The 16,700-nt window shown below is 48.1% G+C and overlaps 1 protein-coding gene and 1 long non-coding RNA gene across 3 annotated transcripts in view; one reads left to right on the top strand and one right to left on the bottom strand.

Moving 5' to 3' along the window:
- The window catches only part of LOC148594670 (uncharacterized), a 372,746-nt gene that overhangs the window by 304,000 nt on the left and 52,046 nt on the right, over positions 1 to 16,700 (bottom strand). The window lies entirely within an intron of this gene.
- The window catches only part of TNR (tenascin R), a 77,096-nt gene that overhangs the window by 34,638 nt on the left and 25,758 nt on the right, over positions 1 to 16,700 (top strand). For both annotated transcript variants that reach the window (XM_088524861.1, XM_088524860.1), the window contains exons 2-5: positions 12,021 to 12,562; positions 15,045 to 15,521; positions 15,629 to 15,892; positions 16,353 to 16,468. In XM_088524861.1, coding sequence (XP_088380987.1) covers positions 12,070 to 12,562; positions 15,045 to 15,521; positions 15,629 to 15,892; positions 16,353 to 16,468 — 1,350 coding nt within the window. In that variant the 5' untranslated portion in view covers positions 12,021 to 12,069. The remainder of the gene's footprint in view (positions 1 to 12,020; positions 12,563 to 15,044; positions 15,522 to 15,628; positions 15,893 to 16,352; positions 16,469 to 16,700) is intronic.

Raw genomic sequence — 16,700 nt, 5'->3', positions numbered from 1 at the left:
CCACATTGGAAAAGGGCAGTTATTACTGCAAACTCTATATACATTATTTATCAAATGAAATCTCTGCAGCAGGACTACAATTCTTCCCCCCCCCCCCCCTCGCTGGCGTTTCAAGAGGAGATGAAAGAAGCTGTTTGCAGACTCCAACAGCTGGGTCAGAGCCGGCAGCAAGGCAGAGCCACTAGCGGCAGCCTGGGATGCAGCGCCTGGGTACTGGCCGGGGGAAGGACGGATGGATGAGGAGAAGGAAGAGGAGGCCGTACTACATAGGGAGGTTTTCCCTTGGGGAGGCAAAACTTGGCAATTCCCAACCCTTTACTTTTTTGATCTGCCTCCCCTGCTAAAAACGTCTTTTTTGTAACACTGCAGCCAAGTTTTTCTGTCATCTTCAATAGATGCGAGTTATTTGGGGCTGGGGGAGGTGTTGAAGTGTTGCAGAAGCTCGATTTCTGGAGAAAAACAAATAAGTAAAAAAAAAAGAAAAGCCCCCATCCATGACTAAACCCCATTACCATGCGCTGGGAGGCTGTGCAGCTCGTCACCTGGAGGTGGAGGGTCTTGTGTTGCAAGGGCAGGCTGTGGTTTCCAATGGCCAGGAGGAACTTAGCAAAAAGTACAACAGGAAGATTAATACAAGGTCTCATACTGGAGGCCTGGGGAGTTCAGACAGTGTGATCCCTGCTACTGCCTGCTGGGATGCATGTGCATACAAATCAGACTTAATGGGCATTTTTCCTTTAGTAATATCTTAAGGTGAGAAAAATGAGGATTTTTCCCACATAAAACAGCTTGAGGAGCCCTCAGCATGTGCCAGTCCATTTCAGCATGGAGTGGGCAAAAGTGCAAAAAATGCACCATACAAGCATTTCTTCGCCATCTGCCGGGTGATGACACCTGTAAATTCTTTGGGTCAGGGTGTAAGGGAATAGGCAACCCAAACAATAAGCTTTTTTTTTTTTAAAAAAAAAAAGGATCTCCTACGACCAGGTGACCCACCTAGTGGATGAGGGAAAGTTTGTGGACGTTCACTACTTAGACTTCAGCAAGGCCTTAGACACAGTCTCCCACTGCCTTCTCCTGGAGAAGCGGGCAGCTCACAGCTTAGCCAGGTATTCGCTGGGTGAAGAAGTGGCAGGATGGCCAGGCCCAGGAGTGGTGGTGAGCAGAGTTAAATCCAGCTGGTGACAGGTCCCAAGCGGTGTTCCCCAGGGGCCAGTGTTGGGGCCAGTCCTCTTTAATATCTTTATCCACGATCTGGATGAAATTTGCAGATGACACCAAGCTGGGAGGAAGAGTTGATCTACTTGAGGGTAGGAAGGCTCTACAGAGGGATCAGGACAGGCTGGATCGATGGGCTTGGGAGCAACTGTATGAGGCTCAACAAGGCCAAGCACTGGGTCCTGCACTTTGGTCACAACAACCCCATTCAGAGCTACAGGCCTAGGGCAGAGCAGCTGGAGAGCTGTGTGACAGAGAAGGACCTGGGGGTGTGTTTTGCCAATTGATGGGGATGGGGGGGAGCAATGGAAAGAACCAGCCAGCAAAGGAAAAGAATGGTCTGATTTCGCTATTAATATTAAGGTAATAAAGAATGATACATTTAACAAAACAATAAGCTTACTGCGTGCTTGGTAGTAAGAAATAAGGACAAAATAAGCAAGATAATGTACCTAGCCGTTACTGTACTAGAAAGAGAATAGTGATTAAGAAAAAAATACATCACCAATTGCCTAAATACATTACCATCATCCAGATCTGCAATCACTGAGGAGCTGCTATTGCAGCGAGGATTTGGAGAACCTTCCCGGCAATTGGGAGGTCTTACATGGTGTGTCCACCTGTAAGTGAGGATTCCAAAGTCGTAGCAAGAGGGTCCAACTTTTATAGAGCCAAATCAAATCATGATAAGTTGCATTTATGATAGGGCTTATTTTCCCTATCATCCAGGATGAGGACTGGGCCAGAGCACAGGCCTCGGATTGGAGGATTCCCTTCAAGATCAAAAACAGCTCCACAAGAGCCTACAAAAGTTACAGTTTAATAAGCCTATGCGCAGGTTGACATAAACAGTCTGGCAGGCCTACATGCAAGTTAGTATAAGCAGCTCTACAGGAGAGTTTCGTGTACTTCTACAAAGGCAGTGCCGTATTCATCTGTAAGTCAACCCTGACTCGGGCCTGTTGTTCAGGCCCTAGCAGTTCAGGGTGTTGGTTGACAGTCGGCTGAACACGAGCCAGCAGTGTGTCCAGGTGGCCAAGAAGGCCAAGGGCCTCCTGGCTGGTATCAGGCACAGTGTAGCCAGCAGGAGCAGGGAAGGGATCGTCCCCCTGTGCTTGGCGCTGCTGAGGCCACCCCTTGAACACTGTGTTCAGTTTTGGGCCCCTCACTGCAGGAAGGACATTGAGGTGCTGGAGCGTGTCCAGAGAAGGGCAATGAAGCCGGTGAAGGGGCTGGAGCACAGACCTTACGAGGAGCGGCCGAGGGAGCCGGGGTCATTTAGTCTGGAGAAAAGGAGACCTTATTGCTCTCTACAACTACTTGAAAGGAGGTTGTAGTGAGGCAAGGGTCGATCTCTTCCTCAGAATAACTACCAAAAATAGTACAAGAGGAAATGGCCTCTAGCTGCGCCAGGGGAGGTTCAGGTTAGACATTAGGAAGAATTTCTACACAGAAAGAGTAGTTGAGCAAAAGGCTGCCCAGGGAAGTGGTGGAATCAGCGTCCCCAGCAGTGTTCAAGAAAAGTGTAGTTGAGGCACTTAGGGACATGGTTTAGCAGGAATGGTGTTGAAGGGCTTACGGTTGGACTCGATGATCTTAAAGGTTTTTTCCAACCACAATCATAGAATCACAGAATGGTTAGAGATCAGCTAGTCCAACCCCCGGCTCCAGCAGGGACACCCAGAGCAGGGGCACAGCGTGGCATCCAGGCAGGTTTGGAAGATCTCCAGAAAAGGAGACTCCAGAGCCGCTCTGGGCAGCCTGTGCCAGGGCTCTGGCACCCTCAGGAAAGAAGTTCTTCCTCACATGGAAATGAAGCTGCCTGTGTTTGAACTTGTACCCGTTACCCCTTGTCCTGTCACTGGCCACCATTGAGAAGAAATTGGCCCCATCCTCTTTGCATTCTCCCCTCAGGTACTTGTACATGTTGATCAGATCTCCTCTCAATCTTCTCTTCTCCAGGCTAAACAGGCCCAGCTCACTTAGTCTTTCCTCATACGACAGATGCTCCAGTCCCTTCATCATCTTTGTGGCCCTACGCTGGATCCTCTCTAGAAGCTCCGCATCCTTCTTGTACCAGGGAGCCCAGAACTGCACCCAGTACTGCAGATGCAACCTCACCAGGGCTGATTCCCTCCCTTGACCTGCTGGCAGCACTAATAATGATTCTATGATTTGACTTCAGGAGCAAGTGTTGCTTTTGTAAAAGCATTGAGAGTTGAGCAAAGTTGCTGGGAGCTGTACTCTGCTCAAGGCTCCCTGCCGCAATCCAGTAACTACGCTAACAGCCACAGCCAAAATAGCTATTTCCCCTTACCTGGTTTGCAGCGCCATTGCCTGCTTAAACACCATTGCATCGGTGTGAGTGTCAGTGATAAATCCAGCGTAGGGCAGAGAGGCAGTGGTGGGATATATCTCAATGATTTTGCAGTGCTTAGCCCCAAATACACCCAGCTTCTTGTAGCCTGCAATTTCACTGCATCCTCAAAGCAGCTTTGGACTTCGCTGTCTTTTTGACCAAGTGGTGCATTTGTGCTGTGTGCAATGGAAGGGATGGCAGTGTTTTGCTAGCAGCTGGATGGGAGCATCCAAGTGGAGCGATCCATGCCCACAGGATCCGTTACCCACCACAATTAATTATCGCAAGCACGGTGCCACAACCCAAGATAAAATCATATTTATTTTTGTGCTTACATTTTAGTTGCCACATAATTAAGTCCGGTGTTGCAATTAAAGAGGATTTGAGAGTGTTTAACTCCACAATTCAATGTAATTGTCTCTAATTCTTCCTTGATGCCTTCAGCCTGTTCTCCACTGGGGCCATGCTCCGGCCCAGGGTGCAGGATCTGCTATCTCCGATCAAGCTGTTGATCCCTCCACCTCAGGATGGTAAAATCTCTAGGCAGTGGGAGTGGTATTTCAGAGGTCAGAAATGTGGCTTATGGTTTTAACACTGAAGGAGGCATCCTAGTGTTGTTGAATGACTTTGTTTTACTTCGAACATGTGCACAGGCATCAGAGCCACCAGGTCAAAAATTTGTGGGGAGAAAGCAGGGCAGGTCTGCAAAACTCACAGCAGCTCAGAATGTGGGTCTCCCCCCACAATATCCTGGGATCAGCTGGCTGGTACAGAAAGGCTTCAAGTTTTCTTCCTGGTTACCACATACTCAATTGCCACAACAGAAATTGCATCTTTGGCCTCATACATAGGCATATGACAGCTCAGTTCCTTCTTTGCAGGTGAATATGAGGCATTCGCTCTCTACCTGTTAATGCGTAAATGAAGTGGTATCACCCAGACCTTTGTATTAAGCCGATGGCTTCTTTCCTGTGAGAGCTCATAGAGCCTATTGATATATGCTGTGACAATTCAATAAAAGAATATATAATGAATGAAAGATATAGCGTAGGTTGCAATCAAAGGCACATGAATTACTAAGCCTGCAGAATTTACAGTCAGCCCAGGGAACCATAGATTTCTTCCTCCGTATAGAGTTAGAGAACATCATTAAAGCATTAAAAATATTTCATCCTTAAATACGAAATTAGTCAGGAGAACTAAAATCGTTACATCTCCAAGGGCCTCTCGGTGACGGGTGTGAAGTGAGTCAGGTCGGCGTCTCTGGCAGGGTCTCTCACTGCGAGATGCTGTGTGCCCCTTGCAGGCTTTCAAAGGGAAGCCCACTTTTCACCCATGGAGACACTCGTGTCCCCTACCTGGGCTGCCCACAGAAAGGCATCTGTACGTCTTGGCCCCTCCATTCCCGCTCCTGTGCCTCGGCTGCAGCCCTGCAACTGAGACAACTGACGAAATCTGAAGTGGGACAAGACACAACTGCCTTAAAATCAGGTTGGAGACCTCCAGGTGCAAAATAATGCCCATTTGCTGCTGCATCCTGCAAGAATGCTCCTCTATAGCTTGCTGCTCAGCATTAAGGACAAGTCCTGGTTCTTGTTCCAAATCTATTTGGCTTTCCAGTTTGCCATCTGCACCCAAAAAACCCCACCAACACTAAGCAACAAAACACAAGCAAACAAACACAGTGCTTGCTGTTTACCCAAAATGTTTACATTCAGGAATGTTTATATTCAGAAAAAGAGAACACAATGGATGCCTAAGTTTGAAAAACAGAAAGCAATACATACATGTACAATACACAGACACAGACATATATAAATATATATACACACACACACACACACACACACACACACACAATTAGGCATTCTGGGTAAGATGGCTTTTGCCAGACGCTAAACATTCATTTAGTTTTCACATTTTTTATCAGCTTTAAAAACATTTTGATACATCACATTTGACTGCAAAAACAGATGCTGTAATTTTTCAAGTGTATTTCAAGGCAGCTTTGTTTTGTTTTTAAACTAAAGCAGTTTGCCAAAGCTGCCGTGCACGCAGTTTCACATTTTTAACAGCCCCAAATCTACATTTCTGAGTATGCGGGAGAGCTGGCCCTCCCTTTCCTCCATGCTAGTCCTAACTGAATTGGGGCTTTTTGCCCATGGCTTACCCCAGGCGCCGGACAATCCCAATGCCAAATTTGCTCCAGCAAAACGCTCTCCTCAAAACCCACTGCTGTCACCCATGCGGGGACCAGGGAACATCACCTGCTCCTCTGCGCTAGTTTCTGGCATAGGCACAACTTAGGTTTGGCAAATTCCTATCTATAGGCAATTGAAAATAAATAATAAGCAATAAGAGGTCTATAGGACCACTATAAGCCGCTGCCAATGCGTGGAACGACTGCATCTCCCAGTATGGCTCCTTACAGCATTGCTCAGCACAAGTTTCCTCCCTGTGCGTCCTCCCTACTTCACCAAATTGCTTGCAAGTGCCATCCGTAAGCAAAAAGTAAAAATAGCAGAAAATATGTAATTAAGGTGGATGCACTGCATGATTTACTGGGGCTTTTCTACTTCTTCCTTGACTGGCCCATAAAACAAAACCAGGACAGAGAGAGGCTGTCAAAGAGTGGGAGACCTTTGCTGTGCTGCGTTTGGCAAAAGTGCTCAAATATCTTTCTCGGTTTTGTTTCACTCGCCTTTTTAAGGAGCACTTTGCAAATTAAGTGCAGCAGATCAATTATTTCAGATTCCCCAAAGTTGAAGTGCTCAGACCTGCAAGTGTAGCTCCTGCCAAACTTTAATTTGAACTTTAATTCAAATAGGCATGTTTCTAGGGGATCACAGGAGAAAAAAAAAAAAGGTGGAACAAGAAAAAGCAGCAATATTTCTTTTAGCAATTGGAAAGCTGTGCTCTCCAAAGCATACTGGGCCTCTTTGAGTGCAATTTCTACCTAGCTGAAGAATAAAATTAAAAATTGCACAGCAGCCCAGTGCCTGGGCTTTGCCAGCAAGCAAATTCAGTTAAAAAAAAAAAAAGGAAGTGAAAAAATAAAAATAAGAAACTCTAAAGGAAAGGAAAGAAGGGGCAGCACAAGAGGGGAGAGAGGTGATGACAGCCTCCACGCAGGACCCAAGAAACTGCTTGCGGTTTACATCCATCTGCTCTTTTCCATGAAACAATACCAGAAATGTTTTGCTTTCCCCACTTACCCAGAGTCATATGCTAGAGAGAATATATATATAAAAATTCCTTAACAATTTTGCCACTGGCAGATGAACCATTTCCAACATCACCTGCAAGAGGAAAGCCTGCACCCAGATAGGAAATCACAGTGCTCCCCCTCCAGCAGTGCCATGGCCTGTCCTTTCCAAACGGATGAGTTCCGAGTCCCTTGGGAAAATCCAAATCATGTACACCAGGAGTGCATGATGAAGAGCCTTGGCCCACATGGGACCAGACTGAAAACCTGGCAGGTTGTGGGGCAATCAGCCCAAGCCTCCCTCTCACCCAGATGCTGCAAAGAAGTCAGAGATTAACAGGGATTTATCACCCAAACCACCCAAGGCGGATTACAGGAAACTAAGCTGCATCCCTGGGTTGGTCAGACCTATGCTGAAAGCCAGGCACGATTTTTCCCTATGCCCAAAACTGGACTTGCTCCTGTCCATCGAGCAGCATGTGGCCACTTCAGCTACAGAGGCCAGCGTGCTGTGGTTCACCTCCTGGGTCCCCTCTCACTCACACCGGGCACAGAGGTTTGCTTTAGTGCCCTGTGCCTTTGTTCGATGATTTCCAGTACTATTTAATTTCTCAGCCAGAACTTTTCTGCAGGGAATTTCCCATTCCCTGGACTTCTCCTGAACTGCAGCAAGCTTCACGGAGGTTGTTCAGTGCCGGGGAAGAGGAGGAGAGCTCCGAATTTCTGGTGGAAACTTCTCCACTGCCGTAGTGAGGTCCACACCATCAGGTTACGCCCGTTCCTTGAGAATTGCTAGGAGATTAAGTCAGACAAAGCACCCAAATCAACAGAGGAAGATTTGTTTGTTTTTATTTTTTCCTTCCATAACCCTGTTTATAATAATAAAAAAGAGAGGAAATGTCTGGGAATGACATTTCTTCTGAAAACCCTCACGTAGAATGCAACCAGCTGGCACTGGCCTCTTTGCCTGCAAGTGGTGGGACACGGCTGAGCTGGTGGGGAGCTCTGGCACTTGCTCCCAGATGGTGCCTCCGAGCCATCAGCAGTAGCTCCCGGGATGCTCTCCTCCTTGGGGCCACTGGTGAGTCTCGCTTAGCATCCTGTGGTCTGCTGGCGGCTGCTGCAGTGAACATTTTGATAATGAGGTTCAGGTGAATTCTCCCATCAAATAAATGTCTTTTTTTTTCCCCCATCAGTCAGTTAGCTGCAAACTATCCCACCTGCTTAGAGTCATTAGTGAGAAAGCTCTGTCATGCATCTGCTCTCTCTGTTTTATCGACTCACTCACCTCTTGTCCCTTGTACTGTCAGTCTTCCCCTTTCTATATCAGCCTTTCATCTACCTGGATTCCTTCCCCCTCATTTCCTCAGCCGGGAAGCTCTGGCTGTGCTTGTAAACAGGCTCTTGCACTTCTGCAGAGCCAGATTGAGTTTTGCTCCAAAGAGTGGAGTAGGAGGGGTTGTATTCCCATATCTAAGCAGCTGCTGCTGTAATCCTTGCTTGCTTTGAAGCACTAGCCTGGCTCTGCAGCCCTGGCTTAAAGCCACAATTACTTCCCCTCCTAATGCTGAAAAGCAGGGAGAGAGGCCAAAGAGCCACAATTAGCCTCTAAAGGATATCAGTCAATCAAAGGCAGCGAGAGCTAATTAGTCCCCAGGTAATGGCTGGCAGTTGTAATGGAGGGGAGCAGGGGGAAGCACAGGGACAAGAAGTTTCTTTCCAGGTCAAGTCTGGCTATGGAAGAGCTGCTGGAGACCCCAGAAGACAGATGAGGCTTTTGGGGGGAGGTCTTTGAACACAGTGCCCCCTGCAAACCATGACTGCAGCACTGCTATCACATCAGCAGCAGTGATTTATTATGCAAGGCACCACCATAACCTGTGGGGACTGGTAGGGGGGACAAACCAATGCGGCCAGACCCCTCAGTTTCAGGGCATCCCTCCCATGGGAGAGATCAGTGGGATTACATAGTCTGTCCTCAAACAAGTGTTGGGAACAGGAGAGGAGCCAGGTTACTCTCCTACCAGGCACCTGCTTCCTCTTGGTGCTGCTTTTTCCTTTGCCTCCACTTTCAGCAAGACCTCACAAAGGAGAAGCTTGGGACAACAACAAGCAAACCAGGCTATTTTCCTCTATGCAGACACCACTAATGGGATGGAGGAAACTTGGCTTTATATCAGTACTTAGTGCTTGTCAGTGCTCGCAGCTGAGGCCAGTTAACCCCAGGGTCACCTAACGAGAGTGCATCCCACCTTCATCACTGCCTCTCATTGTCCTCTCTGGGCATCCCCTTGCTTCCTTCCTCTGTGAATACAACCAGGGCTCCTGCAGAGAGTGGAGGGAAAAGAACATGTCACTCCACTTTGGAAGTGTTTCCATTTTTCTTGTTTTTCCTAAAAAAAAAAAAAAAAAAAAAAAAAAAAAAAAAAAAAAAGAGGGAGAGCCTACTAAAGGAGTCCCAGGAGTCTGCTCAGAAGAAGCAGGTATTAAGCATAGAGCCAGGAACAAAAGTGCAGCAGAAACATTGCAGTAATATGGGATAATAGCCCTATAAATGCTGAGAGGTGGCTGAATAGCTGTATTTTCTGGAGTGCCAGTATTGTGCCAGTACTGTAGGAGATAAACCAGTAAACAAATATTTTCATTTAGCAGTGGGGAAAAGATGAGTGGGGATGTACTCCCCAGGGAAGCAGAGAGAAGGTATAGTGCAGTGGGAGTAATTAGTAATAGGGGGCAATTTCCCAAGATTATGGCACTGGCACATCCAAACAAAGTCAGAATCTGAGAGCAGCCCAGAGTGTGAATCAGCAGGTGAACTGCAGCTGAGAAACATGCTGTATCTTCTCTAAACGCTGGGAATTTGATAATCCACAACGTGGACACTCTGATAGGGACAAGGAAAAGCTGGTTCTCAAGACTCCTTCAGAACCTGCAACCAGCTGTCCCAGAGGAAGATGACAGCTGTAACCAGCAGAGGTGGCAATTTTTACCTCTTGGCCCACACACATATTGGTTCTTCAAGGAAACTCATCCTTTTGGATCAACCCAACAGAAACCAGTTCAAGGTTTTATGCTCTTAACCTGTGTAGTCCCATGCACTTTCTTATAATCTTCTAGCCTGTATTGATGCTGAAGCCTTTTATACTCCAAATGCAGAGTTATTAAAGCCATTCATGAATTAAAGCCAGATAATCCAGGAACAACCATAACCTGTCTTTGGTTACATATGCCTAAAACACACCTTTGAGGAGCCTGGGTAAAATTTGGGGTGATGCACGTAGGAGCTCTTCAGTTCTCTGATTCTTTTTCATTTTGTTATTGGTACTGTAAAGCATGCCTAATGTTTATATGTCTAATGTGTTTAAAATGTGTAATGTAATACACATGTAGTGTGTCTAACATTTCTTTTGCTTTGGTGGTGCTGGGGAGGCAGAACAGCACAGTCTGGAGAAGCCCATGTCTAGATCTGATCCTCCCTCAGGGCTACGAAGACACCTGAGTTACTCTAGTGAAAACGGTGCTGTAAAACTCTGTTTGATTGCCCATAGTACTGGAAAGCACTGACCTCCAAATGATTGCCCATAATTCCACTGACTCTGGTTGCTCTTGCAGAAGACAGTGCTAAAAATACATAGGTGCTTTGCATTTCTATTGTGTTGGCTAACAAAGAACCGTGAAGCACGCTCTGGCATTCATTAAACCAAGTCTTACAAACCCAGTGCAGGTAAAGAGCCACAAACACTGTAATTTACATTCCCTAATAACACGCAGTGGAGAATCCAGCCATACATTTCCTGCTACTAGCCTGAATTATTTAATTATCTGTCCCTATCCCGAAGCAGTGCTAGTGCTCAGCTATGAGTGCGGGCAGCAGCCCTGGCCCCTGCAGCTCTTGCCTAGCCTCTGAGTAGTCGTGCCCCAGCAATCCCGCTTCAACTACAACTTAACCATCCAATGCCAAGCAAATACAGGGCAAACTGATTGGGCACTGGTAAGCGGCAGGCGAGCTATTCAATCTCATTCTGTCTCTGCTGTGCTGCAAATAATGAAAGTCCTCGGGCTCACAGACACAACCTCACCTGTCTATCAGCTTTATCCTCTCTGATAGATAAGGTGGAAATTCTTCATAGCGAGCTGGTTGGTGTTAACTATCGGTCAGCACACAATAGTCCAACAAGAGTAATGGGGCCAAATCCATCTCTAGTAGAACTGTACTGACACCGGTGATTTTAGACTGGAGATAAACGTGGCCCTCAGAGTCTGGATTACCACCTGGAGGCTCCAAATCGATAACAAAATGAAAAGTTGTTTTGTTCCAATTCAGGACAACTTTAACCCATAATCCAGAGTGCAGGCAGGAGGCAAAACCACTTTAGCAAGAGAGATTTGTCTGCTCAGAGCATAAACCTAAACAAGCTTAAGACTGCATGGTATAATTTAATGGTGTTTAACATTGAAGTTGCTGTTCCTATAGCTACTGAAGGAAGCTTAGCAACCCAGCACTTCGTTTCTGGGGCATGGAAATGCTGTCTGAGATAGCCTAAGGAGAGCATGAGGATGTGTCATCATCACCCATGCATTAACCTATCTTACCCTCACGCACTGTACTGTTATTGCACTGAAAGCAGATCCCACAAGGAGTGTTTCTGCTCAAAAAACAGGTACTTGATGCTATCTAATTACCAAATGACCCATTTTTCTTCAAAAAAGTACTAACAGAAAGAATCAGTCTGCTTCACTGTTTGAGAGCTGAATCCTCTCAAGATGCAGGTTAGAAGTTAGGGCCTGTGCAGGTACATCCCATAGATATTGACCCACCTGCCAGTGCAGTTAAAAGCCCAATGGCAACTATAAAGGAACCCATGCCCACAGGGATAACTAATCTAGTTGCTGGGGAGACAGGACTGTTGTTCCAACAGCTGGGACCAGGGGAACTGAGCTGGCCTGATGTGCTGCAAGATGTTTTTCAATTAATCTCCTAGATGAGGGTCCTTGGGTTAGGACGCAAAGGGCCAAGCTGTTAGTGTCCAGAAAGCCACTCTGTTCTCTGGGCATCTGTGGGCTCAGCTCAGGGTTGATTTAGCCTCTTCCCTGACACCTAAGACAGCAAGACCAGGTCAAGTCTGCCCTGAATATGTCTCTGGACATCTAGCCCCAATCTAGCCCTGTCTAATGTGAGTGTAGCCCCAGTGTTTCAAGGCTAACATCACACATACACTTTATCTTCTTTGTTCTCAGATCCTCCTTGGCTGACCAAGACTGGCTTAGAAGGCTTTTTACCAAGAAAATGGGGACTGACAAGGAAAACCCAGTCCTGAGAAATGTGCTCATCACCTTCAACTTGTTACTGCTAGGCGCCATTCTCAAGCCTTTTGAGTGCCGACTAGAAGTGACAACAGAGGCAACCAAGAGGCCAGTGATGGATGAGGAAGGCAATGTTGCCAACTGCAGCCCAGCCATCAAAGAGCAGCCCATGGTCTTTCACCACATCTACAACATCAACGTCCCCCTGGACAGCTGCTGTTCCTCAATATTCAAGTCTTCGGCAGAGGAGGTGAGTTCAGAAGACGACAGGATGGCGGAGTATGCAGAGACCTCAGACAGCGAGAGCCAGGTCACCTTCACCCACAGGATAAACTTCCCCAAGCAGGCCTGCAAGTGCTCCACCTCCTTCCCGTCCATGCAGGATCTGCTGAGCAGAATTGAGATGCTGGAGAGGGAGGTCTCCATTCTCCGGGACCAATGCAACTCCAATTGCTGCCAAGAAAATGCAGCCACAGGTAGTAATGTGATCCTGTTAGATCTTGGTGGGGACTAAGGGCTCAAGCAAAAGAAAGGAGGAATGAACACAGGCTAGTGATAGCACCTGGTAGCCATCATGTTTACCCATGGTGCCATGGCCACCTTTGCTCAGGCCACTCCATTAGGAAGGCCTGACTTCATTAGAAAGAAGCCTAGCTTTGATCCTCTGAGGCAGGAAAGCTCCCAGGAGAGGGATTCGGTAGCTCAAGCACCCAGGCTGGTGGGGCGCAGCAGATGATCTCCCTGACCCCTCTATTCCTTACCAATCCTGATTAGAGATCCATAACTTCTCACAGGACAGGGAGGAGAGAGGCATCTCCTATTTCCTAAGGTTTCCCTGAGCTGAAGGTAGCACTGCAGGAGGCAGCAATAAACAACTTCTTCATCTTCTCTGTAGGAAGAGTGAATAGATCTGAAAATCGGAGCTAAAAAAAATAAATACAGGGAATAACTTCTGTTGCCATGAAAGACATAAACAAAACCTATAATGCAGGCACAAAACTATCAACAGGATACTTCAACTGAATAATAATAGGTAAGCTTTATGAAGATTTCTGTGAGTCCTCCATTACAGTTACTCTTTCAAAAGACACAGTTCAGTTCCTCTTTTCTACAAGGCTGTTCTTCAGAGCCAGGGAAATAGTCTGTTGTTATAATGAGATGGGTTATGAAAGGTTTGGTTTACAGACTGAATTTCAATAGTGTGGGAGCTAGCACACAGATGATTTTCTGTACATCTCAGAGATCTTCATAAGAGCGATGTTCCACACAGCGTTATCTACTTGTCCTCTCAGTCAACCCAGCCCCTTCCAGGGTCCTGGCAGGAGTGGATGTTGTAACGAAACGGTGGTGGGCTCTTTTCAGGGAGGAACAGTCGAGTAAGTTCCTTGAGCTGAACAAGGCCAGGCATGCAGTGCCTTTTGCCCAGTAGGGAAACTGCTCTTCAGGCACAAAACAACAACAGGGTGAAGGAAAAATCAAAAGCAAACCTTTACTACCCAAGGCTCAGTGCATTTTTTTAAGTTTTGCAGCTATTAGTGTGATTTTTCCAGTGGCCTTCAGGCAGACTCCTCTGTTAATGACATGTTAAAATAAAAATGACATGACTCAGATCAACAGTGTCAGGGGTCGGAGAGTTAGAGCAAGGGTTGGGGTGGGAACAAATGGGAACCTACGCGCTCAGGAGTGGTTCAGAGTGACGACTGTGCAGCAGATGGAGGTCAATACAATCCAAGTAATGAACTTAACCGTTGCCTCTGCCTGATGTGGTTATCAGCTGCATTAAGTAGAACTAAAATGGAAAACCCCCAACTATGCCTTTGCTGTACCATAAAACTGGAAGTAAAAAAGTAAAATCAAGTAGGAAATGCAGCAGGGAAAACGTTTTAGAGGAGCTCATTTGAAGCTCTGATAGTCCTATTTGGGTTATTTGCAACATATGTAGATGGTTCCATTAAACATTTATCACTCAGTGGAGCCTCCCCTCCAATTGCAGATGCACACTGAAGTAAATCTGGAGTAATTTCATACATTTTCCTGAAGTAGCTTTCATTTCTCTGCACTGCAAATAAGATCAGGAACCCTACCCTGCAGCCTGAAACATTTCCCCAGAGAAAGCTTCTATATTCCAGCTTCCATTTTTCTCTTTTGATAACTTAACTAGAGGCTGAGATCTGAACAAAATCACATTGCCATTCCCACGATTTGCAGTCAATATGGGAAATAGCCTACAACATAATCCAAAAAGGCCTTTGTGGCCCACCCATTTTACAGGAGTGTATGATCCAGGCATACCTGGAGAGCACCTTACGGGGCCCATACCACAGCAGAAGGTGCCACAATGAAACCGTGGCCTTGGGTCTTTAAGTGTATGAAGGAGAAAAGCAGTAAAAATTAGCGAGGGAGAGTTAGCATTGTTGGTGCAAGCCTTAAGCCAAGCAAGCCTTAAGCCAAGCAAGCCTTAAGCCTTAAGTTGGTGTTAGTCTTCTTAGCAAAACAGAGATGCATTGGCCATGTCAGGCTGAGGGTAGCCAGGCTCCCCTTCCCTTTGCTCGCAGTGCCAGGCTGCAAGACAGAACACAGGCGTTGATCAATTTTGGCCACATGGCTGCCTCAGGTTTCAACCCCACCTTCATTAGGCTGCTCTGTGGTGTGGGGTGGAGGTGAGGGAGGAGACACCTTCCGGTGCTGGTATGGTCTTTGGGCGAGAAGCACTGCATGTCCCCACCTGCAGAAGGAAACCATCAGAAGATGGGGAGGGTTCAATAGGAGCCTGTGAAAATTGTGGCTGGGGGCGGAGAAGTTGGCATAGGGAAGGATTTTTCCCTAGTGAAGAGCTGAACCAGGGAGCTCTTCACTTCTGCTCACGGGGTTTCTCCTAGCCTTTCCCCAGTGGTGTTTTTGGATGCGTTGGATGGGGAGGGAGAGCGGGCTCTGATGGGCGGCTCTGCGTGGTCTCAGGGCAGCTGGATTTCCTGCCGCCCTGCAGCGGGCACGGCAACTTCAGCCTGGCAGCGTGTGGCTGCGTCTGCGATGAGGGCTGGGTGGGCAGCAACTGCTCGGAGCCCCGCTGCCCTGGGGGCTGCTCACACCGCGGTGCCTGCGTCGAGGGCCAGTGCATCTGTGACGGCGGCTATGGCGGCGATGACTGCTCCGAGCGCCGTTGCCCTGCCGACTGCAGTGACCGAGGCCTCTGCGTGGACGGTGCCTGCCTCTGCGAGGAGGGCTTTGGCGGAGATGACTGCGGGCAGCCCCAGTGCCCTCGTGACTGCTCTGGTCGGGGCCAGTGTGCCAACGGCACCTGCCTCTGCGAGGAGGGCTTTGCCGGCGATGACTGCAGCTGGCCCCATTGCCCCAACTCCTGCAGCGGCCGTGGCGCCTGCCTCCAGGGACTCTGTGCCTGCGAGGACGGCTACGCAGCACCTGACTGCTCCACAGGTAGGGGCCTGGCATGCGTGGCCACCATTTCACATCCCCTCCCTTTGCAGTGGTGGCCATTTTGCATTCAACATTGTTCCGCTCACTCCTCTGTCCTTCCCTGCCAGTGGCACCACCAGAAAACCTGCGTGTGGCTGGTGTGGGCGATGACAGTGTGGAGCTGGTGTGGGATGGCCCAGCGGCAGCGGCAGAGTTCGCGGTCTCCTATGAGCCAGCGGGACCTGGGGGCGGCCGGCTGGAGCAGCGGGTGCCCGGTGACTGGAGAGCAGTGACCATTCGATCACTGGAGCCTGGTGTTACCTACAACCTCAGCATCTACGCCATTGTTGGCAACGTCCGCGGTGCCCCTGCCACTGCCAAGGTGACAACCCGTAAGTACACCAGTGGCCAGTAAGACCCTCATAGAAAATGCTGTGGTGTTTTGGCGTATTATTGACGTGGCTAGTTCCCTTCCCCATTACGAGCTGGCTCCCCACAACATTTGGAGAGGGGGGATATCGACAAGCATTATGAGGAGGGAAAATGGGAATATCAAGCTGCAATGGTGACATATGAACAGGATGCTCTGAAATAAAGACATAGGGAGGGCATGGAGAGAGCATCCAGCCACCTCAAATGCTTGCAAACCCATCATCTGCTCCATTCAGGTGGGATGGCCGAGTGCTGTGGAGCAGGTTGCTGCCGTGCTGCCTTCCTGAGTGATATATTCCCTAAAAGCAAACCCAAGGGTTCATTGAAGTGGGGGAATCCCAGGACAGCCGGGCCAGGAACAGGGAGAGGGGACTGGGAAGCCACAGCCTCATTGCTCACCACCCCGGTGCTCCCTTCCAGACCTTGCCACGCCACAGGGGCTGAAGTTCAAGACCATCACCGAGACAACTGCTGAGGTGCAGTGGGAGCCCTTCTCCTTCCCCTTTGATGGCTGGGAAATCAGCTTCATCCCCAAGGTAACACTGACAGCACTGGTGGCCCTCAATGCAATAGCTTCAACACAGGCTGCCCTAAAGGCTTGTCCCTTCCTCTTCCTCTTCTTCTTTCCCACCCCTTCTTTCTGCACATCGAGCTACTTTAAGGAGTCAAGATTTAACTGAAAAACCCTTAGGTTGCAGATGGCAACCTTCAACAACCTTCAAGTCACACGCACAGATAATTCCTGCCTTAGAATTTTAATTGCAGCGA

The sequence above is a fragment of the Tinamus guttatus genome, unplaced genomic scaffold (genome assembly GCF_059628265.1).
Source record: "Tinamus guttatus ecotype Peru unplaced genomic scaffold, ASM5962826v1 Tinamus_guttatus_pri_ptg000215l, whole genome shotgun sequence".
In the NCBI taxonomy this organism is placed as follows: Eukaryota; Metazoa; Chordata; class Aves; order Tinamiformes; family Tinamidae; genus Tinamus; species Tinamus guttatus.
Note: the sequence above shows the minus strand (reverse complement) of the source record. Positions and strands in the feature narration are given on the sequence as shown.